The 25,411-nt window shown below is 43.6% G+C and overlaps 1 protein-coding gene across 2 annotated transcripts in view; it reads left to right on the top strand.

Moving 5' to 3' along the window:
- LOC139546427 (unconventional myosin-XVI-like) overlaps positions 1 to 25,411 on the top strand; it is a 269,653-nt gene that overhangs the window by 94,524 nt on the left and 149,718 nt on the right. For both annotated transcript variants that reach the window (XM_071354796.1, XM_071354795.1), the window contains exons 8-12: positions 5,430 to 5,505; positions 8,536 to 8,686; positions 9,051 to 9,195; positions 9,357 to 9,467; positions 18,059 to 18,124. In XM_071354796.1, coding sequence (XP_071210897.1) covers positions 5,430 to 5,505; positions 8,536 to 8,686; positions 9,051 to 9,195; positions 9,357 to 9,467; positions 18,059 to 18,124 — 549 coding nt within the window. The remainder of the gene's footprint in view (positions 1 to 5,429; positions 5,506 to 8,535; positions 8,687 to 9,050; positions 9,196 to 9,356; positions 9,468 to 18,058; positions 18,125 to 25,411) is intronic.

Genomic DNA, 25,411 nt, shown 5'->3' with positions numbered 1-25,411 from the left:
ACATCATCATCATGCAGAGAGGGACCCATCCTTTACACATCATCATCATGCAGAGAGGAACCCATCCTTTACACATCATCATGCAGAGAGGAACCCATCCTTTACACATCATCATGCAGAGAGGAACCCATCCTTTACACATCATCATGCAGAGAGGGACCCATCTTTTACACATCATCATCATGCAGAGAGGGACCCATCCTTTACACATCATCATCATGCAGACAGGATCCCATCCTTTACACATCATCATCATGCAGAGAGGAACCCATCATTTACACATCATCATCATGCAGAGAGGAACCCATCCTTTACACATCATCATCATGCAGAGAGGAACCCATCATTTACATATCATCATCATGCAGAGAGGAACCCATCCTTTACACATCATCATCATGCAGAGAGGAACCCATCCTAAACACATCATCATCATGCAGAGAGGAACCCATCATTTACACATCATCATGCAGAGAGGCACCCATCTTTTACACATCATCATCATGCAGAGAGGGACCCATCTTTTACACATCATCATCATGCAGACAGGATCCCATCCTTTACACATCATCATCATGCAGAGAGGAACCCATCCTAAACACATCATCATCATGCAGAGAGGAACCCATCCTTTACACATCATCATCATGCAGAGAGGAACCCATCATTTACATATCATCATCATGCAGAGAGGAACCCATCCTTTACACATCATCATCATGCAGAGAGGAACCCATCCTTTACACATCATCATGCAGAGAGGAACCCATCCTAAACACATCATCATCATGCAGAGAGGAACCCATCCTTTACACATCATCATCATGCAGAGAGGAACCCATCCTTTACACATCATCATCATGCAGAGAGGAACCCATCCTTTACACATCATCATCATGCAGAGAGGAACCCATCATTTACACATCATCATCATGCAGAGAGGAACCCATCCTTTACACATCATCATCATGCAGAGAGGAACCCATCCTTTACACATCATCATGCAGAGAGGAACCCATCCTAAACACATCATCATCATGCAGAGAGGGACCCATCCTAAACACATCATCATCATGCAGAGAGGAACCCATCCTTTACACATCATCGTGCAGAGAGGAACCCATCAGTTTCACATCATCATGCAGAGAGGAACCCATCATTTACACATCATCATCATGCAGAGAGGAACCCATCCTTTACACATCATCATGCAGAGAGGAACCCATCATTTACACATCATCATCATGCAGAGAGGGACCCATCCTTTACACATCATGCAGAGAGGGACCCATCCTTTACATATCATCATCATGCAGAGAGGAACCCATCCTTTACACATCATCATCATGCAGAGAGGAACCCATCCTTTACACATCATCATGCAGAGAGGAACCCATCCTTTACACATCATCATGCAGAGAGGAACCCATCCTTTACACATCATCATGCAGAGAGGAACCCATCATTTACACATCATCATCATGCAGAGAGGAACCCATCCTTTACACATCATCATGCAGAGAGGAACCCATCCTTTACACATCATCATGCAGAGAGGAACCCATCCTTTACACATCATCATGCATATAGGAACCCATCCTTTACACATCATCATGCAGAGAGGAACCCATCCTTTACACATCATCATCATGCAGAGAGGAACCCATCCTTTACACATCATCATCATGCAGAGAGGAACCCATCCTTTACACATCATCATGCAGAGAGGGACCCATCCTTTACACATCATCATGCAGAGAGGAACCCATCCTTTACACATCATCGTGCAGAGAGGAACCCATCATTTTCACATCATCATGCTGAGGAACCCATCCTTTACACATCATCAGAGGAACATTGTCATCTCACCACAAACCAAGAATCACATAGGTAGGAGGAAAGAGAGATATGTAAGAGAGGGATGGGAATAAATAGAGGGATGGGGATTAAACGGATTAAAGAGAGGGAGAGAGAGAGATAGAGACTACTATTTGCTGATGATCTCGTGCTTCTGTACTTTTGGTGACAGAGATATAAAGGGCAGAAGAGGAAGATAAAGAGATCTAAGGCAGAAAAGATCATGGGTGAGGCTGAGATGAGATGATGACAGCTACATATCAGACAAATGTTTTTGTAGATATGGATATGGTATTAGCTACTTATCAGACAACTGTTTTTGTAGATATGGATATGGTATCAGCTACATATCAGACAACTGTTTTTGTAGATATGGATATGGTATTAGCTACATATCAGACAACTGTTTTTGTAGATATGGATATGGTATTAGGTAGATATCAGAGAACTGTTTTTGTAGATATGGATATGGTATTAGCTACATATCAGACAACTGTTTTTGTAGATATGGATATGGTATCAGCTACATATCAGACAACTGTTTTTGTAGATATGGATATGGTATTAGGTACATATCAGACAACTGTTTTTGTAGATATGGATATGGTATTAGCTACATATCAGACAACTGTTTTTGTAGATATGGATATGGTATTAGGTAGATATCAGAGAACTGTTTTTGTAGATATGGATATGTATTAGGTACATATCAGACAACTGTTTTTGTAGATATGGATATGGTATTAGCTACATATCAGACAACTGTTTTTGTAGATATGGATATGGTATCAGCTACATATCAGACAACTGTTTTTGTAGATATGGATATGGTACCAGCTACATATCAGACAACTGTTTTTGTAGATATGGATATGGTATCAGCTACATATCAGACAACTGTTTTTGTAGATATGGATATGGTATTAGCTACATATCAGACAACTGTTTTTGTAGATATGGATATGGTATTAGGTAGATATCAGAGAACTGTTTTTGTAGATATGGATATGTATTAGGTACATATCAGACAACTGTTTTTGTAGATATGGATATGGTATTAGCTACATATCAGACAACTGTTTTTGTAGATATGGATATGGTATCAGCTACATATCAGACAACTGTTTTTGTAGATATGGATATGGTACCAGCTACATATCAGACAACTGTTTTTGTAGATATGGATATGGTATCAGCTACATATCAGACAACTGTTTTTGTAGATATGGATATGTATTAGGTACATATCAGACGACTGTTTTTGTAGATATGGATATGGTACCAGCTACATATCAGACAACTGTTTTTGTAGATATGGATATGGTACCAGCTACATATCAGATGACTGTTTTTGTAGATATGGATATGGTATCAGCTACATATCAGACAACTGTTTTTGTAGATATGGATATGGTATCAGCTACATATCAGATGACTGTTTTTGTAGATATGGATATGGTATCAGCTACATATCAGACAACTGTTTTTGTAGATATGGATATGGTATCAGCTACATATCAGACGACTGTTTTTGTAGATATGGATATGGTATCAGCTACATATCAGACAACTGTTTTTGTAGATATGGATATGGTACCAGCTACATATCAGACAACTGTTTTTGTAGATATGGATATGGTATCAGCTACATATCAGACGACTGTTTTTGTAGATATGGATATGGTATCAGCTACATATCAGACGACTGTTTTTGTAGATATGGATATGGTATCAGCTACATATCAGACAACTGTTTTTGTAGATATGGATATGGTACCAGCTACATATCAGACAACTGTTTTTGTAGATATGGATATGGTATCAGCTACATATCAGACAACTGTTTTTGTAGATATGGATATGGTATCAGCTACATATCAGACGACTGTTTTTGTAGATATGGATATGTATTAGGTACATATCAGACAACTGTTTTTGTAGATATGGATATGGTATTAGGTAGATATCAGACAACTGTTTTTGTAGATATGGATATGTATTAGGTACATATCAGACAACTGTTTTTGTAGATATGGATATGGTATTAGGTACATATCAGACAACTGTTTTTGTAGATATGGATATGGTACCAGCTACATATCAGACAACTGTTTTTGTAGATATGGATATGGTATCAGCTACATATCAGACGACTGTTTTTGTAGATATGGATATGTATTAGGTAGATATCAGACAACTGTTTTTGTAGATATGGATATGGTATTAGGTAGATATCAGACAACTGTTTTTGTAGATATGGTATTAGGTAGATATCAGACAACTGTTTTTGTAGATATGGATATGGTATTAGGTAGATATCAGACAACTGTTTTTGTAGATATGATATGTATTAGGTACATATCAGACAACTGTTTTTGTAGATATGGATATAGTATTAGGTACATATCAGACAACTGTTTTTGTAGATATGGATATGGTATTAGGTACATATCAGACAACTGTTTTGTAGATATGGATATGGTACCAGCTACATATCAGACAACTGTTTTTGTAGATATGGATATGGTATTAGGTAGATATCAGAGAACTGTTTTTGTAGATATGGATATGGTATTAGGTACATATCAGACAACTGTTTTTGTAGATATGGATATGGTATCAGCTACATATCAGACAACTGTTTTTGTAGATATGGATATGGTATTAGCTACATATCAGACAACTGTTTTTGTAGATATGGATATGGTATCAGCTACATATCAGACAACTGTTTTTGTAGATATGGATATGGTATCAGCTACATATCAGACAACTGTTTTTGTAGATATGGATATGGTATCAGCTACATATCAGACAACTGTTTTTGTAGATATGGATATGGTATCAGCTACATATCAGACAACTGTTTTTGTAGATATGGATATGGTATCAGCTACATATCAGACAACTGTTTTTGTAGATATGGATATGTATTAGGTACATATCAGACGACTGTTTTTGTAGATATGGATATGGTATCAGCTACATATCAGACAACTGTTTTTGTAGATATGGATATGGTATCAGCTACATATCAGACAACTGTTTTTGTAGATATGGATATGGTATTAGGTAGATATCAGAGAACTGTTTTTGTAGATATGGATATGGTACCAGCTACATATCAGACAACTGTTTTTGTAGATATGGATATGGTATTAGGTAGATATCAGAGAACTGTTTTTGTAGATATGGATATGGTATTAGGTACATATCAGACAACTGTTTTTGTAGATATGGATATGGTATCAGCTACATATCAGACGACTGTTTTTGTAGATATGGATATGGTATCAGCTACATATCAGACGACTGTTTTTGTAGATATGGATATGGTATCAGCTACATATCAGACAACTGTTTTTGTAGATATGGATATGGTATTAGCTACATATCAGACAACTGTTTTTGTAGATATGGATATGGTATCAGCTACATATCAGACAACTGTTTTTGTAGATATGGATATGGTATCAGCTACATATCAGACAACTGTTTTTGTAGATATGGATATGGTATTTTCTGTGAAATAATAAAGGTGTGTGTCTCTGTCTGTCCGTCTCTCCCTGCAGACAAGCATCGTTAGCCAGCTGCTGAAGCACAGAGCAGATCCAACTCTCCTAAACTGCCACCAAGACAAGCCCTCAGGTATAATACAGTGACACACACACACACACACACACACACACACACACACACACACACACACACACACACACACACACACACACACACACACACACACACACACACACACACATACGCTAGGCAGGTTGTAATGAAGCAAATAGATGGCTTTCGATTGGTTCAGCTGAGTTATCTACACAGCCTACTGTTCCAGTGATCCATCAGATAACCCACTAGAGTCGATTGACGCACCGGTGCATATATCTAAGTTACATAACAAAAAAGTCGGCATCAAAATGTGTCAGTTTAAACTAGAAACGTGTTTTATTGCATTGAATGTGTTTCAGTCTGCCAGTGTTGCACTTCCTCATCTGTGGTGAAAGTTGACAGAGTGATGTTTGTCAAATTAGTTTTATTGACCGCAACATAAGTTTATGTAAACCAAATTCAACTGTACATACACTTAGGTTGGTGTCATTAAAACTTGTTTTTCAACCACTCCACAAATTTCTTGTAACAAACTATAGTTTTGGCAAGTCGGTTAGGACATCTACTTTGTACATGACACAAGTCATTTTTCCAACAATTGTTTACAGACAGATTATTTCACTTATAATTCACTGTATCACAATTCCAGTGGGTCAGAAGTGTACATACACTAAATTGACTGTGCCTTTAAACAGCTTGGAAAATTCCAGAAAATGATGTCATGGCTTTAGAAGTGTGCGTGTGTGTGTGTGTGTGTGTGTGTGTGTGTGTGTGTGTGTGTGTGTGTGTGTGTGTGTGTGTGTGTGTGTGTGTGTGTGTGTGTGTGTGTGTGTGTGTGTGTGTGTGTGTGTGTGTGTGTGTGTGTGTGTGTGTGTGTGTGTGTGTATTAACCAAACATAAAATTAACACTCCACTCTCTGCCAGATCGTATATTTGGACACACAAACACATACAAACAGAGACAGACACACACACATGCACATACACACTGAGAGAACAGCTCATCGGAGCTGATGTGATTCATTCCATAATGGGTATGAAGCTAGAATACCATTACTCAAGTACATTATCTTTCATTTATTTATAGAAGCACTAACATGATTACTTCTCATTTCATGTGCATGTGTGTGTGTATGCATGATTGTGTGTGTGTATGCATGATTGTGTGTGTGTATGCATGATTGTGTGTGTGTATGCATGATTGTGTGTGTGTATGCATGATTGTGTGTGTGTATGCATGATTGTCTGTGTGTGTGTATATGCATGATTGTGTGTGTGTATGCATGATTGTCTGTGTGTGTGTGTGTGTATGCATGATTGTCTGTGTGTGTGTGTATGCATGATTGTCTGTGTGTGTGTATATGCATGATTGTGTGTGTGTATGCATGATTGTCTGTGTGTGTGTGTATGCATGATTGTCTGTGTGTGTGTGTATGCATGATTGTCTGTGTGTGTGTATATGCATGATTGTGTGTGTGTATGCATTGTGTGTGTGTGTGTGTGTGTGTGTGTGTATGCATTGTGTGTGTGTGTGTCTGTGTATGCATGATTGTGTGTGTGCGTACAGTTTGTGTGTGCCCGCGTGTTTGTGTGTGTGCATGCATGCGTGTCTGTGTATGCGTGTGTGTGAGGAGTTGAGAGACAGCTCCTTGTCGCTGTTTGCGATAACACGCAGGATCTATGGGCTTCTGTTTCATCTGTCTGCAGCGATGTATCTGTTGTCTCTCCTGCTGTTAGGGATGTTATTCTTAACCTGTCTATTCCCCTGGGCTCCCTGCCTCAACAGCACAGGCATGAAATCCCCAGGGGAAATAGACTTTTTCCTTTGACTGGACAGCATACAGAGCTGCAAGAGTTGCTAGTTAATAACCAAATACAATGCCACAGCATGCTGAAGTGCAATGCCTTTGAAACCCCCAGAGAATAACACGTAGAACTGTGTTACTGTAGTGTGTAATGTAGAGACTGTCTAAAGCGTTGAATGTCAGTGTACCCCAGATGTGGATGTTGAGGGAAAGGAGGAGAGAGACTCGTACTCTCCATGTCAATCTCTCCATCATAGTGTGAGATAGGCCTATTGCAGCCTCCTCCCTACACTCCTCATCCAATAGTGGAATCAGAAACTCTCATTAGCAGTAATCAATAGTCCATTCTAACATGTAGGTTTAACTCAGGGATAGATGTGACACCACAGGGAGACATAATCCCGTCGTTTTCGCTTAGACTCCACCCGATGTGTGCGTGCGTGCAAGAGAGAGAGAGAGAGAGAGAAAGAGAGAGACAGAGAGACAGAGAGACAGAGCGACAGAGAGAGAGAAATGTTGTCACTCTGTATGAACTAAAAGAGGATAAAGCTGTATCCCTCCCCTGTGCCCTGTTAGACCTCATTACAGATGGAGGGGATCTTAACTCCTCTCTGAAGCTCAGATGGATCGATCCTCAGTGGGGTTCACACTCTGTCTCAGCACTGGCACATCCATATGGATGGGTTTGGATGAGGCCTTGGTGAATTAGCCTAGAATGATTTAGATCTCAAAGTGTCCCTTTGAATAGTATTGTCTATTTAACGTGTCATTAATGTTCAGAGTATTGATCTTGGAGAACATTTTATGTGTTTCATAAATTGGCCGGTGTTCAACATAAATGTCTATGCAACATTCTATATCTTTGCAGCTAGATAGAGGCTAATTTCAAGCCCTCTAGCATTGAAAGTACTGAAAGTACCAGTGACTACAACGTCTCCTGATCACTATACTGTAGTTAAGCAATAAGGTCAGAGGGCGTGTGGTATATTGGCCATATACCCCAAATGCCTGAGGTGCCTTATTGCTATTATAAACTGGTTACCAACATAAATAGAACAGTAAACAAGTATTTTTGCGTCATATTGTCTGATATACACACGGCTAAAATTATGTTTCAGCCAATCAGCATCCAGGATTCAAACTACCCGATTTATCATGCTTAGTAATACATTTGTAACAGTCTGACAGACAGTCTTTCTCATTTTTAACCCTTAGTGGTTAGTCTCTTAACCTGCTGTGTTCCCTGTCCTGGTTCCAGGCATAGCAGCATCCGACCCCATCATGAACATGCTGCTGAGAGCAGAGGAATGCTGGGTAGAGAGACTGAAGGACCCCTCTGTCCCACCTGCCCCTACAGACAAACGCTACGATGGAGGCGAACACGACCACACCATCCCCGTCAAGAACCTGTGAGTTTGATGATCAATTCATCAAATGATCAAATGACCTCACTTATCTATATTACGCATACAATATAGTATTATTATTTTTCTTCTACTTTTTACCCCTTTTTCATGGTATCCAATTGGTAGTTATAGTCTTGTCTCATTGCTGCAACTTCTGTACGGACTTGGGAGAGGCGCAGCCCCAGGGTCTCCCGGTCGCGGCCGTCTGCGACAGAACCTGGACTCGAACCAGGATCTCTAGTGGCACAGCTAGCAACTGCAATGCAGTGCCTAATGCCATACATTATAGTTTAAGATGTTCCGGTATCAGTATTCAAAAGCAAATGATTTGCTTAGTAATAATTGTACCTCCCACACAACCCTGTAGGACCCCCCTGTCCATGCCCCTCTCTAAGAGGGACAGTCTGTTGGAGAAGTGTGCCATGTTCAGTGAGGTGGGAGGGGGGCTGAGCAGATATCCTTCACAGGACAACGGTCTAGATGGACCCACAGGACCCAGCAAACTGGAGCAGGCAAGTACACTCAACATCTGCACTACAACGAAGTGTACACTCAATATGTTCACTACTGCTATACACTTCAGATATCTACTGCAGAAAAGTGTACACTTACTGTACGGGAAACCAAGTCCATGTGTGGCTGCTATGGTAACCTGTGTGGTGTGGTGTTGCAGGTGAAGTTGATGCCTCCGGCGCCTAATGATGACCTGGCGTCTCTCAGTGAGCTCACAGACAGCAGCCTGCTCTACGAGATGCAGAAACGCTTTGGCAACGACCAGATATATGTAGGTAGAACACACACACACAAACACACACACACACACGGACACACACATGGACACACTTACATACAATTGGAGTGATCTATTGATCGTGAGATGCCAGCTTGCACACTGGGCAGTCTTTCCCCTGACTGTCCAGAGATCCAGAGTTGAGGAGGGAAACCAGCACCCTCCACCCCTCCACCTCTGCACTCCTCCACCCCTCTACCCGTCCACCTCTCCACTCCTCCACCTCTCCACCCCTCCACTCCTCCACCCCTCTACCCCTCCACTCCTCCACTCCTCCACCCCTCTACCCGTCCACTTCTCCACTCCTCCACTCCTCCACCCCTCTACCCGTCCACTTCTCCACTCCTCCACCCCTCCACCTCTCCTCTCCTCCACTCCTCCACCCCTCTACCCCTCCACCTCTCCACTCCTCCACCTCTCCACCCCTCCACCCCTCCACTCCTCCCCCCCTCCACCCCTCCACTCCTCCCCCCCTCCACTCCTCCACTCCTCCACCTCTCCACCCCTCCACCTCTCCTCTCCTCCACCTCTCCACTCCTCCACCCCTCTACCCCTCCACCTCTCTACCCCTCCACCTCTCCACTCCTCCACCTCTCCACCCCTCCACCCCTCCACCCCTCCACTCCTCCACCCCTCTACCCCTCCACCTCTCCACCCCTCCACCTCTCCTTTCCTCCACCTCTCCACTCCTCCACCCCTCTACCCCTCCACCTCTCCACCCCTCCACCTCTCCTCTCCTCCACCTCTCCACTCCTCCACCCCTCTACCCCTCCACCTCTCTACCCCTCCACCTCTCCACTCCTCCACCTCTCCACCCCTCCACCCCTTCACTCCTCCCCCCCTCCACCTCTCCACTCCTCCACCCCTCTACCCGTCCACCTCTCCACTCCTCCACCTCTCCACCCCTCCACCCCTCCACTCCTCCACCCCTCTACCCCTCCACCTCTCCCCCCATCCACCTCTCCTCTCCTCCACCTCTCCACTCCTCCACCCCTCTACCCCTCCACCTCTCCATCCTTCCACCTCTCCTCTCCTCCACCCCTCTACCCCTCCACCTCTCCACCCCTCCACCTTTACACCCCTCCACCTCTCTACCCCTCCACCTCTCCTCTCCTCCACCCCTCTACCCCTCCACCTCTCCACCCCTCCACCTTTACACCTCTCCACTCCTCCACCCCTCTACCCCTCCACCTCTCTTCTCCTCCACCCCTCTACCCCTCCACCTCTCCACCCCTCCACCTTTACACCTCTCCACCTCTCCTCTCCTCCACCTCTCCTCTCCTCCACCTCTCTACCTCTCCACCTCTCCACTCCTCCACCCCTCCTCCGCTCTTCCAATCTTCCACTCCTCCAGCCCTGCAGACCAGTGACTGGACCTGTGTTATTGCACGTGACTGGTATCTGTCTCTGTTGCCCGGCCAGGCACTGGTGGCTGCTAGTGGCGGTTATAGGGTTTGTACCCTCTTTGAGTCACTCCCCCACCCCTCTCTGTCTTGTATTGTGGGCTAGTGGCTGATGTGTGAGTGGAGTGTGTGAGCTCTGGCCAGGGTCTGGTGTCTGGAAGGTGTCCCAGGAGACTCATTGTCTGCTGGCCAGGGACAAGACCCAGGGATGGGGGATGAATAGATCTACTAAGACCCAGTCTAAATGTACTACACAGATATACGCACAGACACACACGGACACGCAGACACTCACACAAAGGATAAATATCCCATATTGGAGAATCAATGCCGTTTTGGTTCGATGGACAAAATCCATGACTGCAATTATGAGAAAATATGAGAGACATACAGCCGTTTTCCTTTTGGTTTCTGGACATTCTAACCAGTGGTGGAAAAAGTACCCAGTTGTCATACTTAAGTAAAAGTAAAGATGCCTTCATAGAAAATGACTCAATGAAAAGTAAAAGTCACCCAGTAAAATTCTACTTGAGTAAAAGTCTAAAGGTATTTGGTTTAATATATATGTAAGTATCAAAAGTAAATGTAATTGCTAAAATATAAGTACCAAAAGTAAAAGTATATATCATTTTAAATTCCTTATATTAAGCAAACCAGATGGCACCATTTTCTTGTTTATCACATTTACAGATAGCCAGGGGCATTCTCCAACACTCAGACATCATTTACAAACAAAGCATTTGTGTTTAGTGAATCCTCCAGATCAGAGACATTAGATGACCAGGGATATTCTCTCGACATTCAAAATGTAACGAGTACTTTTAGGTGTCAGAGAAAATGTGTGGATTAAAACGTACGTTATTTTCTTTAGGAATGTAGTGAAGTAAAAGTAAAAGTTGTTCTATATATAAATAGTTAAGTAAAGTACAGATACCCCCAAAAACGGCTTAAGTAGTACTTCAAAGTATTTTTAGTTAAGTACTTTACTCCACTGATTCTAACCACATTTCACTGTTGCCTGGTCTATAGCTCCACATGGAAGATGGTGCTGTAGAATGACTGGAGCCAGATCAATGTGGAACACCCTGGCTATTTTCATAACTGTGTGTGAAAAGGCTCCGATAGCTTGGTTTTTACTGAGCCACAGATGGGGGAGAGACTGGCTTGTTGGACATGGAGAGGAGGGGGGGGATTGAAAGAGGACAGAAAAGAGGGGGGAGATTGAGAGAGGACAGAGAGAGGGGGAGATTGAGAGAGGACAGAGAGGAGGGGGAGATTGAGAGAGGACAGATAAGAGGGGGTAAATTGAGAGAGGACAGAGAAGAGGGGGGAGATTGAGAGAGGACAGAGAAGATGGGGGCGATTGAGAGAGGACAGAGAAGAGGGGGGAGATTGAGAGAGGACAGGAGAAGAGGAGGAAGATTGAGAGAGGACAAAGAAGAGGGGGGAGATTGAGAGAGGACAGAGAAGAGGGGGAAGATTGAGAGAGGAAAGAGAAGGGGGAGAGATTGAGAGAGGACAGAGAAGGGGGGGAGATTGAGAGAGGACAGAGAAGAGGGGGGAGATTGAGAGAGGACAGAGAAGAGTGATGAGATTGAGAGAGGACAGAGAAGAGGGGGGAGATTGAGCGAGGACAGAGAAGAGGGGAAGATTGAGAGAGGACAGAGAAGAGGGGGGAGATTGAGAGAGGACAGAGAAGAGGGGGGAGATTGAGAGAGGACAGAGAAGAGGGGGAAGATTGAGAGAGGACAGAGAAGAGGGGGGAGATTGAGAGAGGACAGAGAAGACGGGGGAGATTGAGAGAGAACAGAGAAGAGGGGGAAGATTGAGAGAGGACATAGAAGAGGGGGAGATTGAGAGAGGACAGAGAAGGGGGGAAGATTGAGAGAGGACAGAGAAGAGGGGGGAGATTGAGAAAGGACAGAGAAGGGGGGGGGAGATTGAGAGAGGACAGAGAAGAGGGGGGAGATTGAGAGAGGACAGAGAAGAGGGGGGAGATTGAGAGAGGACAGAGAAGAGGGGGGAGATTGAGAGAGGACAGAGAAGAGGGGGGAGATTGAGAGAGGACAGAGAAGGGGGGGAGATTGAGAGAGGACAGAGAAGACGGGGGAGATTGAGAGAGAACAGAGAAGAGGGGGAAGATTGAGAGAGGACATAGAAGAGGGGGAGATTGAGAGAGGACAGAGAAGGGGGGAAGATTGAGAGAGGACAGAGAAGAGGGGGGAGATTGAGAAAGGACAGAGAAGGGGGGGGGAGATTGAGAGAGGACAGAGAAGAGGGGGGAGATTGAGAGAGGACAGAGAAGAGGGGGGAGATTGAGAGAGGACAGAGAAGAGGGGGGAGATTGAGAGAGGACAGAGAAGAGGGGGAAGATTGAGAGAGGACAGAGAAGAGGGGGGAGATTGAGAGAGGACAGAGAAGAGGGGGGAGATTGAGAGAGGACAGAGAAGAGGGGGGAGATTGAGAGAGGACAGAGAAGGGGGGGGAGATTGAGAGAGGACAGAGTAGAGGGGGGAGATTGAGAGAGGACAGAGAAGAGGGGGGAGATTGAGAGAGGACAGAGAGGAGGGGGGAGATTGAGAGAGGACAGAGAAGAGGGGGAAGATTGAGAGAGGACAGAGAAGAGGAGGAAGATTGAGAGAGGACAGAGAAGAGGGGGGAGATTGAGAGAGGACAGAGAAGAGGGGGGAGATTGAGAGAGGACAGAGAAGGGGGGGAGATTGAGAGAGGACAGAGAAGAGGGGGAAGATTGAGAGAGGTCAGAGAAGAGGAGGAAGATTGAGAGAGGACAGAGAAGAGGGGGGGATTGAGAGAGGACAGAGAAGAGGGGGGAGATTGAGAGAGGACAGAGAAGAGGGGGGAGATTGAGAGAAGACAGAGAAGGAGGGGGAGATTGAGAGAGGACAGAGAAGAGGGGGGAGATTGAGAGAAGACAGAGAAGGAGGGGGAGATTGAGAGAGGACAGAGAAGAGGGGGGAGGTTGAGAGGACAGAGAAGAGGAGGAAGATTGAGAGAGGACAGAGAAGAGGGGGAAGATTGAGAGAGGACAGAGAAGAGGGGGAAGATTGAGATGAGGAGAAAGCAAAGGAGCCAGAATGGCCAAAAGAAAAAGGAGATATGACAGGGAAAAGTAAAGAGAAGGAGGGAGAGAGAAGGAGGGAGAGAAAAGCAGAGATGAAGAGCGTGAGGTGGAAGAGGGAGATAGAGATGGAACCAGGGAAGAGGAGGAGGAGAGGGCTGAAAAAGGCAGTGTAATGGTCCATATGCTCCCCAGCAGGGTGGTCAGAGACTGGGACTTTCATGACTGGGCTCCAGCCTGCTGCTGGGATGGAAGGATGGTACACAGCTGAGCCCAGGCACTGGAGAAGAGGACAAAGGGATGGGGGAGGGATGCATGACAGTTGGGAGATTGAGATGGTCATTGCGAGGGATGTGGAATTGGGGTTTTGGTCTTGATGCTACTATACGAGATTGAGAGAATGTAATTTGGTAACAGAGTTAAATTGTGCCAAGTTGGCATAACCACTGACTGTCCTTAACTTGCTCCGGGGTTGAAGTTTCCCTTGGGCACTGATCTAGAATCATCTATCCTTGTCCATCCTCACCTAAACCATTAGGAGTGAAAATGCCAATCTAACCTTCGATCAGCGTCTGGGGGGACTTTGTAGCTCATTAATCTTCAGGCCAGGCCTGAGGACAGGCAGGGCAGCATGTTAGCATCTTAGTGATACCATATCCTATCCAGCCCCAGCAGGGTCTCCTAGAGAACATAGGGTTAGCAGTTAGCATTCAGACAGTTTAGGTTTGTTTTGTGGGAAGGAGGGCTAGCACCTAGCAGCTGTACAGGACTAGCTGTAAGGGTTAGTGTTTACTGTATATCTCTGTCAGAGGAAGGGGGTTTGGCAGTAGTATCTAGATAGCCTGAGGGTCTACAGTAGGAAGAAAGAAGAACCATCGAAATTAAATAAGAATACCTGTCTACCTCCATGCAGTTTTGGCTTTCCATTTATGAAAGGGGCTTTGTGTTAAGTTTAGTATTTGGACCACACATAGGCTACATTAACCAACTCACAATACAGAAATTATACACAATTTAAAACACAAAATTAAATAAACAGCTAATATTATATAAATAATCAAACAAAACAAACACATGTATCAATTTAAAAATCCCGAGCATTTCTCCTAAACTGACCCAGAGACAACAACACATCCAACTGAAACGTGACTAGGAGATTGTTCCACCTGACAGGGCCCTGGTAGGACAAGGCAGATTTACCCAACTCTGTGGATACACGTGGAGTCTCCGTCATTAACCAACTCTGTGGATACACGTGGATTCTCCAGCATTAACCAACTCTGTGGATACACGTGGATTCTCCAGCATTAACCAACTCTGTGGATACACGTGGAGTCTCCAGCATTAACCAACTCTGTGGATACACGTGGATTCTCCAGCATTAACCAACTCTGTGGATACACGTGGATTCTCCAGCATTAACCAACTCTGTGGATACACGTGGATTCTCCAGCATTAACCAACTCTGTGGATACATGTGGATTCTCCAGCATTAACCAACTCTGTGGATACACGTGGAGTCTCCAGCATTAACCAACCCTGTGATCTAGTGTTGTAATCCGAGTTTCTATATTTCAACAATGATGTTAAGTAAATTGGTAGTTCATTGAGTAAGGCGTTATAAACAAAAACAGAATAATGAAGTGACCAACATGGTTTTAGTGAGGTCCAACCAACTTTATATAAAGGATGCAGTGGTTAAACTGTCAGATGTTATCAAACAAAGTGCGCTGTGATACGTTGTGTCCAAGGGCTTCAATACACTGGTAGCTGCATTCATGTATTTAATATCATCATCATCTATAACAGGAATTCATGTAGATTGAATCATCTGTTTTCTGCTATTTAATGAAAGGACCTATTCCTATAGAAGAAGCCCAACTTAATTCTTCATTTCTTGACTAACTCGTCAACATGCTTTTTAAAAGATTGCTTTTCGTCAATTCAGATGCCCAGATATTTATAGGCGGGGACACGATCAATGAGGGTACAATCTAACGTACTTATTGTAACGATCTTCGTTGGGAGAAAGAGAGGAGGACCAAAGCGCAGCGTGGTAAGTGTTCATGATGAATATTTAATGGAACAAACCTGAACACTGAAATACAAAACAATAAAGTGAACGAACTAAAACCGAAACAGTTCCGTGTGGAACACACAGACACGGAAGACCACCCACCAAACCCAGGTGAAAAAAGGCTACCTAAGTATGATTCTCAATCAGAGATAACTAATGACACCTGCCTCTGATTGAGAATCATACCAGGCCAAACGAAAAAACCAACATAGAAAAACGAACATAGATAACCCACCCAACTCACGCCCTGACCATACTAAAACAAAGAAATAACAAAAGAACTAAGGTCAGAACGTGACACTTATGCACAAATCATCAGTTACATGATTTGTAAAATAGCATGTACTTGGTTTTACCAGCAGGTTTCTTACCTGTATCACACTTTCCTGTTCTTGAGGGGGTCAGCAGAGGTTGCCAAGGCGCCCACGCTCCCAGGAGTGCATATTTGGGAATGAGCTTGTCCATTCAACTGCAACGGTGGAGATCACTTTAAAAAGATTTCTTATAATAGTGTTATTGAAGTGTTTATAGACGTGTTTATTGTTGTGTTTATAGACGTGTTTATTGTTGTGTTTATTGATGTATTTATTGTCATGTGTATTGATGTATTTATTGTCATGTTTATTGATAATTGTCATGTTTATTGATGTATTTATTGTCATGTTTATTGATGTATTTATTGTTGTGTTTATTGGTGTATTTATTGTTGTATTTATTGATGTATTTATTGTCATTTTTATTGATGTATTTATTGATGTATTTATTGTCATGTTTATTGATGTATTTATTGTTGTGTTTATTGATGTATTTATTGTCATGTTTATTGATGTATTTATTGTCATGTTTATTGATGTATTTATTGTTGTGTTTATTGATGTATTTATTGTTGTGTTTATTGATGTATTTATTGTTGTGTTTATTGATGTATTTATTGTTGTGTTTATTGATGTATTTATTGTTGTGTTTATTGATGTATTTATTGTCATGTTTATTGATGTATTTATTGTCATGTTTGTTGATGTATTTATTGTCATGTTTATTGATGTATTTATTGTCATGTTTGTTGATGTATTTATTGTCATGTTTATTGATGTATTTATTGTCATGTTTGTTGATGTATTTATTGTCATGTTTATTGATGTATTTATTGCTGTATTTATTGTCACGTTTATTGATGTATTTATTGATGTATTTATTGATGTATTTATTGATGTATTTATTGATGTATTTATTGTCATGTTTATTGATGTATTTATTGTCATGTTTATTGATGTATTTATTGTCATGTTTATTGATGTATTTATTGTCATGTTTATTGATGTATTTATTGTCATGTTTATTGATGTATTTATTGATGTATTTATTGTCATGTTTATTGATGTATTTATTGATGTATTTATTGTAATTTTTATTGATGTATTTATTGATGCATTTATTGTTATGTGTATTGATGTATTTATTGTTATGTGTATTAATGTATTTATTGTCATATTTATTGATTTATTTATTGTCATGTTTATTGATGTATTTATTGTCATGTTTATTTTTGTGTTTATTTATGTATTTATTGACAAATTCATTGTTGTGATTACCCCTGGTCCTCTCTCTCTGACTGATGAGATATTATCATCAGTTAGCTCAATTGGCTAGCATAGCAGTAGTGCTGAGGGCCTGCAAGCTTCTCCAACTCTCAGTGTGTTTGGGGAAGGGATTTGGTTCTTAGTCCTAACATGACCTCCAGGCTCCATGAGGGATGGGGCTTTGTGCTACAACGTGATTACAGACATTAGGCCTATTACATGGTCTAGGTGGACTTCTGTGTTAACCCCAGTGGCTGGTAGTTTGACCAGACATGCCTCAGTTCAAGAGCACACAGTGATGCCCTAAACCAAACTCTGTGGACTGTATACACCGCCATTGATGTTACAATATTTAATTGTGTATTTATTCATTCGTCCATGGAATAGAAGCTCACTCTCACTTTACAGTTCTACAGGTGAAGTAACATAAGGCCTGTTTTTTTCAGACCTACATCGGACACATTCTCCTCCTGGTCAATCCTAACAAAGACCTCCCCATCTACTCTACACTGGTGAGTATCTCACTACACACTACAGCAGGGGTGGGGGCCACAAAACATCTGTACTCACCATTTTCTTTGTACAAACTCGCGGGTCTGTGTACCCGCATCCATACCCATGCATACAGTCAGAGCCGGCCCTAGCCTTTTGGGGGCCCTAAGCAAAATGTTCCGCCAGTTTCCCATCCCTGCACTACAAGATGCAGTAATACATACGTTTATTTCCTCAACCTAAGGGGTAGCTTTGATTTGTCTAAGGTTTTATTGGCCTATATCTCTATCATGTACAGTTGAAGTTGGAAGTTTACATACACCTTAGCCAAATACATTTAAACTCAGTTTTTCACAATTCCTGACATTTAATCCGAGTAAAAATTCCCTGTCTTAGGTCAGTTAGGATCACAACTTTATTTTAAGAATGTGAAATGTCAGAATAATAGTAGAGAGAATGATTTATTTCAGCTTTTATTTCTTTCATCACATTCCCAGTGGGTCAGAAGTTTACATACACTCAATTAGTATTTGGTAGCATTGCCTTTAAATTGTTTCACTTCGGTCAAACGTTTTGGGTAGCCTTCCACAAGCTTCCCACAATAAGATGGGTGAATTTTGGCCCAATCCACCTGACAGAACTGGTGTAACTGAGTCAGGTTTTTAGGCCTCCTTGCTCGCACACGCTTTTTCAGTTCTGCCCACAAATGTTCTATAGGCTTTGTGATGGCCACTCCAATACCTTGACTTTGTTGTCCTTAAGCCATTTTGCCACAACTTTGGAAGTATGCTTGGGGTCATTGTTCATTTGGAAGACCCATTTGCGACCAAGCTTTAACTTCCTGACTGATGTCTTGAGATGTTGCTTCAATATATCCACATCATTTTCCTACCTCATGATGCCTTCAGTCCCTCCTGCAGCAGAGCACCCCCACAACATGATGCTGCCACACCCATGCTTCACGGTTGGGATGGTGTTCTTCGGGCTTGCAAACCTCCACCTTTTTCCTCCAAACATAACGAAGGTCTTTTTGCACCAAAGTACGTTCATCTCTAGGAGACAGAAGGCGTCTCCTTCTTGAGCGGTATGATGGCTGCGTGGTCCCATGGTGTTTATACTTGCGTACTATTGTTTGTACAGATGAACGTGGTACCTTCAGGCGTTTGGAAATTGCTCCCAAGGATGAACCAGACTTGTGGAGGTCTACAATTATTTTACTGAGGTCTTGGCTGATTTCTTTTGATTTTCCAATGATGTCAAGCAAAGAGGCACTGAGTTTGAAGGTAGGTCTTGAAATACATCCACAGGCATACCTCCAATTGACTCAAATGATGTCAATTAGCCTATCAGAAGCTTCTAAAGCCATGACATAATTTTCTGGAATTTTCCAAGCTGTTTAAAGGCACAGTCAACTTAATGTATGTAAACTTCTGACCCACTGGAATTGTGATACAGTGAATTATAAGTGAAATAATCTGTCTGTAAACAATTGTTGGAAAAAGGACTTGTGTCATGCACAAAGTAGATGTCCTAACCAACTTGCCAAAACTATAGTTTGTTAACAAGACATTTTAATGACTCCAACCTAAGTTTATGTAAACTTCTGACTTCAACTGTATCTTGTCAGTCATGGAGAGTGTGTGACTGAATGTATTGTACACTATAAGTGTGTGTGTGTTGAGTTCCCTGTTGGGTGTGTCATTAGTCTAGTATGAATGGGTGAAATGTGGCCTTGATGTGGACCATTAATAATGCACTCTTCCTGTTGGTGATACACAGTGGAGGTCTGACTCTGCATTATACACCAGCCAGCCCCCCCCCCCACTCTCTCTCTCTCTCTCTCTCTCTCTCTCTCTCGCTCGCTCTCTCTCTCTCTCTCTCTCTCTCTCTCTCTCTCTCTCTCTCTCTCTCTCTCTCTCTCTCTCTCTCTCTCTCTCTCTCTCTCTCTCTCTCTCTCTCTCTCTCTCTCTCTCTCTCTCTCTCTCTCTCTCTCTCTCTCTCTCTCTCTCTCTCTCTCTCTCTCTCTCTCTCTCTCTCACTCACTCACTCACTCACTCACTCACTCACTCACTCACTCACTCACTCACTCACTCTGTATATCTGCTGGGCCGTAGCCTAGACAGGTGTTTATGGTGTTTCTGGTGGTTATGGTGTTTATGGTATGGTTTCCACCTGGTAGTCTATGTCTGACACAGGGTTTCCACCTGGTAGTCTATGTCTGACACAGGGTTTCCACGTGGTAGTCTATGTCTGACACAGGGTTTCCACGTGGTAGTCTATGTCTGATAAAGGAATTCCACCTGGTAGTCTATGTCTGACACAGGGTTTCCACCTGGTAGTCTATGTCTGACACAGGGTTTCCACCTGGTAGTCTATGTCTGACACAGGGTTTCCACCTGGTAGTCTATGTCTGATAAAGGAATTCCACCTGGTAGTCTATGTCTGACACAGGGTTTCCACCTGGTAGTCTATGTCTGATACAGGGTTTCCACCTGGTAGTCTATGTCTGACACAGGGTTTCCACCTGGTAGTCTATGTCTGACACAGGGTTTCCACCTGGTAGTCTATGTCTGATAAAGGAATTCCACGTGGTAGTCTATGTCTGATAAAGGAATTCCACGTGGTAGTCTATGTCTGATAAAGGAATTCCACGTGGTAGTCTATGTCTGACAAAGGGTTTCCACGTGGTAGTCTATGTCTGACACAGGGTTTCCACGTGGTAGTCTATGTCTGACACAGGGTTTTCATGTGGTAGTCTATGTCTGATAAAGGGTTTCCACGTGGTAGTCTATGTCTGACACAGGGTTTCCACGTGGTAGTCTATGTCTGATAAAGGAATTCCACGTGGTAGTCTATGTCTGACAAAGGGTTTCCACGTGGTAGTCTATGTCTGACACAGGGTTTTCATGTGGTAGTCTATGTCTGATAAAGGGTTTCCACCTGGTAGTCTATGTCTGATAAAGGGTTTCCACATGGTAGTCTATGTCTGACACAGGGTTTCCACGTGGTAGTCTATGTCTGACACAGGGTTTCCACCTGGTAGTCTATGTCTGACACAGGGTTTCCACCTGGTAGTCTATGTCTGATAAAGGAATTCCACGTGGTAGTCTATGTCTGATAAAGGAATTCCACGTGGTAGTCTATGTCTGATAAAGGAATTCCACGTGGTAGTCTATGTCTGACAAAGGGTTTCCACGTGGTAGTCTATGTCTGACACAGGGTTTTCATGTGGTAGTCTATGTCTGATAAAGGGTTTCCACGTGGTAGTCTATGTCTGACACAGGGTTTCCACGTGGTAGTCTATGTCTGATAAAGGAATTCCACGTGGTAGTCTATGTCTGACAAAGGGTTTCCACGTGGTAGTCTATGTCTGACACAGGGTTTTCATGTGGTAGTCTATGTCTGATAAAGGGTTTCCACCTGGTAGTCTATGTCTGATAAAGGGTTTCCACATGGTAGTCTATGTCTGACACAGGGTTTCCACGTGGTAGTCTATGTCTGACAAAGGGTTTCCACGTGGTAGTCTATGTCTGATAAAGGGTTTCCACATGGTAGTCTATGTCTGACAAAGGGTTTCCACGTGGTAGTCTATGTCTGATAAATGTTTCCACGTGGTAGTCTATGTCTGACAAAGGGTTTCCACGTGGTAGTCTATGTCTGACAAAGGGTTTCCACGTGGTAGTCTATGTCTGACAAAGGGTTTCCACGTGGTAGTCTATGTCTGACTAAGGGTTTCCACGTGGTAGTCTATGTCTGACACAGGGTTTCCACGTGGTAGTCTATGTCTGACACAGGGTTTCCACGTGGTAGTCTATGTCTGACAAAGGGTTTCCACGTGGTAGTCTATGTCTGATAAAGGGTTTCCACATGGTAGTCTATGTCTGACAAAGGGTTTCCACGTGGTAGTCTATGTCTGATAAAGGGTTTCCACGTGGTAGTCTATGTCTGACAAAGGGTTTCCACGTGGTAGTCTATGTCTGACAAAGGGTTTCCACGTGGTAGTCTATGTCTGACAAAGGGTTTCCACCTGGTAGTCTATGTCTGACACAGGGTTTCCATGTGGTAGTCTATGTCTGATAAAGGGTTTCCACCTGGTAGTCTATGTCTGACAAAGGGTTTCCACGTGGTAGTCTATGTCTGACACAGGGTTTCCACGTGGTAGTCTATGTCTCACAAAGGGTTTCCACATGGTAGTCTATGTCTGATAAAGGGTTTCCACGTGGTAGTCTATGTCTCACAAAGGGTTTCCACGTGGTAGTCTATGTCTCACAAAGGGTTTCCACGTGGTAGTCTATGTCTGACACAGGGTTTCCACGTGGTAGTCTATGTCTCACAAAGGGGTTCCACGTGGTAGTCTATGTCTGACAAAGGGTTTCCACGTGGTAGTCTATGTCTGACACAGGGTTTCCATGTGGTAGTCTATGTCTGACACAGGGTTTCCACCTGGTAGTCTATGTCTGACACAGGGTTTCCACGTGGTAGTCTATGTCTCACAAAGGGTTTCCACGTGGTAGTCTATGTCTCACAAAGGGTTTCCACGTGGTAGTCTATGTCTGACAAAGGGTTTCCACGTGGTAGTCTATGTCTCACAAAGGGTTTCCTCGTGGTAGTCTATGTCTGACAAAGGGTTTCCACGTGGTAGTCTATGTCTGACACAGGGTTTCCACGTGGTAGTCTATGTCTCACAAAGGGTTTCCACGTGGTAGTCTATGTCTGACACAGGGTTTCCACGTGGTAGTCTATGTCTCACAAAGGGTTTCCACGTGGTAGTCTATGTCTCACAAAAGGTTTCCACGTGGTAGTCTATGTCTGATAAAGGGTTTCCACGTGGTAGTCTATGTCTGATAAAGGGTTTCCACATGGTAGTCTATGTCTGATAAAGGGTTTCCACGTGGTAGTCTATGTCTGACACAGGGTTTTCATGTGGTAGTCTATGTCTGATAAAGGGTTTCCACCTGGTAGTCTATGTCTGACACAGGGTTTCCACATGGTAGTCTATGTCTGACACAGGGTTTTCATGTGGTAGTCTATGTCTGATAAAGGGTTTCCACCTGGTAGTCTATGTCTGACACAGGGTTTCCACGTGGTAGTCTATGTCTGACACAGGGTTTCCACGTGGTAGTCTATGTCTCACAAAGGGTTTCCACGTGGTAGTCTATGTCTGACACAGGGTTTCCACGTGGTAGTCTATGTCTCACAAAGGGTTTCCACGTGGTAGTCTATGTCTGACAAAGGGTTTCCACGTGGTAGTCTATGTCTGACACAGGGTTTCCACGTGGTATTCTATGTCTCACAAAGGGTTTCCACGTGGTAGTCTATGTCTGACACAGGGTTTCCACGTGGTAGTCTATGTCTCACAAAGGGTTTCCACGTGGTAGTCTATGTCTGACAAAGGGTTTCCACGTGGTAGTCTATGTCTGACAAAGGGTTTCCACGTGGTAGTCTATGTCTCACAAAGGGTTTCCACGTGGTAGTCTATGTCTGATAAATGGTTTCCACCTGGTAGTCTATGTCTGACAAAGGGTTTCCACGTGGTAGTCTATGTCTGACACAGGGTTTCCACGTGGTAGTCTATGTCTCACAAAGGGTTTCCACGTGGTAGTCTATGTCTGATAAAGGGTTTCCATGTGGTAGTCTATGTCTGACACAGGGTTTCCACGTGGTAGTCTATGTCTGACACAGGGTTTCCACGTGGTAGTCTATGTCTGACACAGGGTTTCCACGTGGTAGTCTATGTCTGACACAGGGTTTCCACGTGGTAGTCTATGTCTCACAAAGGGTTTCCACGTGGTAGTCTATGTCTCACAAAGGGTTTCCACGTGGTAGTCTATGTCTGATAAAGGGTTTCCACGTGGTAGTCTATGTCTGATAAAGGGTTTCCACATGGTAGTCTATGTCTGATAAAGGGTTTCCACCTGGTAGTCTATGTCTGACACAGGGTTTCCATGTGGTAGTCTATGTCTGATAAAGGGTTTCCACGTGGTAGTCTATGTCTGACACAGGGTTTTCATGTGGTAGTCTATGTCTGATAAAGGGTTTCCACCTGGTAGTCTATGTCTGACACAGGGTTTCCACCTGGTAGTCTATGTCTGACACAGGGTTTCCACCTGGTAGTCTATGTCTGACACAGGGTTTCCACGTGGTAGTCTATGTCTGACACAGGGTTTCCACCTGGTAGTCTATGTCTGACACAGGGTTTCCACCTGGTAGTCTATGTCTGACACAGGGTTTCCACCTGGTAGTCTATGTCTGACACAGGGTTTCCACGTGGTAGTCTATGTCTGACACAGGGTTTCCACGTGGTAGTCTATGTCTGACACAGGGTTTCCACGTGGTAGTCTATGTCTGACACAGGGTTTCCACCTGGTAGTCTATGTCTGACACAGGGTTTCCACCTGGTAGTCTATGTCTGACACAGGGTTTCCACCTGGTAGTCTATGTCTGACACAGGGTTTCCACCTGGTAGTCTATGTCTGACACAGGGTTTCCACCTGGTAGTCTATGTCTGACACAGGGTTTCCACCTGGTAGTCTATGTCTGACACAGGGTTTCCACCTGGTAGTCTATGTCTGACACAGGGTTTCCACGTGGTAGTCTATGTCTGACACAGGGTTTCCACCTGGTAGTCTATGTCTGACACAGGGTTTCCACCTGGTAGTCTATGTCTGACACAGGGTTTCCACCTGGTTGTCTATGTCTGATAAAGGAATTCCACCTGGTAGTCTATGTCTGACACAGGGTTTCCACGTGGTAGTCTATGTCTGACACAGGGTTTCCACGTGGTAGTCTATGTCTGACACAGGGTTTCCACGTGGTAGTCTATGTCTGACACAGGGTTTCCACCTGGTAGTCTATGTCTGACACAGGGTTTCCACCTGGTAGTCTATGTCTGACACAGGGTTTCCACCTGGTAGTCTATGTCTGACACAGGGTTTCCACCTGGTAGTCTATGTCTGACACAGGGTTTCCACCTGGTAGTCTATGTCTGACACAGGGTTTCCACCTGGTAGTCTATGTCTGACACAGGGTTTCCACCTGGTAGTCTATGTCTGACACAGGGTTTCCACGTGGTAGTCTATGTCTGACACAGGGTTTCCACCTGGTAGTCTATGTCTGACACAGGGTTTCCACCTGGTAGTCTATGTCTGATAAAAGAATTCCACCTGGTAGTCTATGTCTGACACAGGGTTTCCACCTGGTAGTCTATGTCTGACACAGGGTTTCCACGTGGTAGTCTATGTCTGACACAGGGTTTCCACGTGGTAGTCTATGTCTCACAAAGGGTTTCCACGTGGTAGTCTATGTCT

Source organism: Salvelinus alpinus, chromosome 20, assembly GCF_045679555.1.
Source record: "Salvelinus alpinus chromosome 20, SLU_Salpinus.1, whole genome shotgun sequence".
Lineage (NCBI taxonomy): Eukaryota > Metazoa > Chordata > Actinopteri > Salmoniformes > Salmonidae > Salvelinus > Salvelinus alpinus.
The sequence above is the reverse complement of the archived record's forward strand: the minus strand, read 5'-3'. Positions and strand labels throughout refer to the sequence as shown.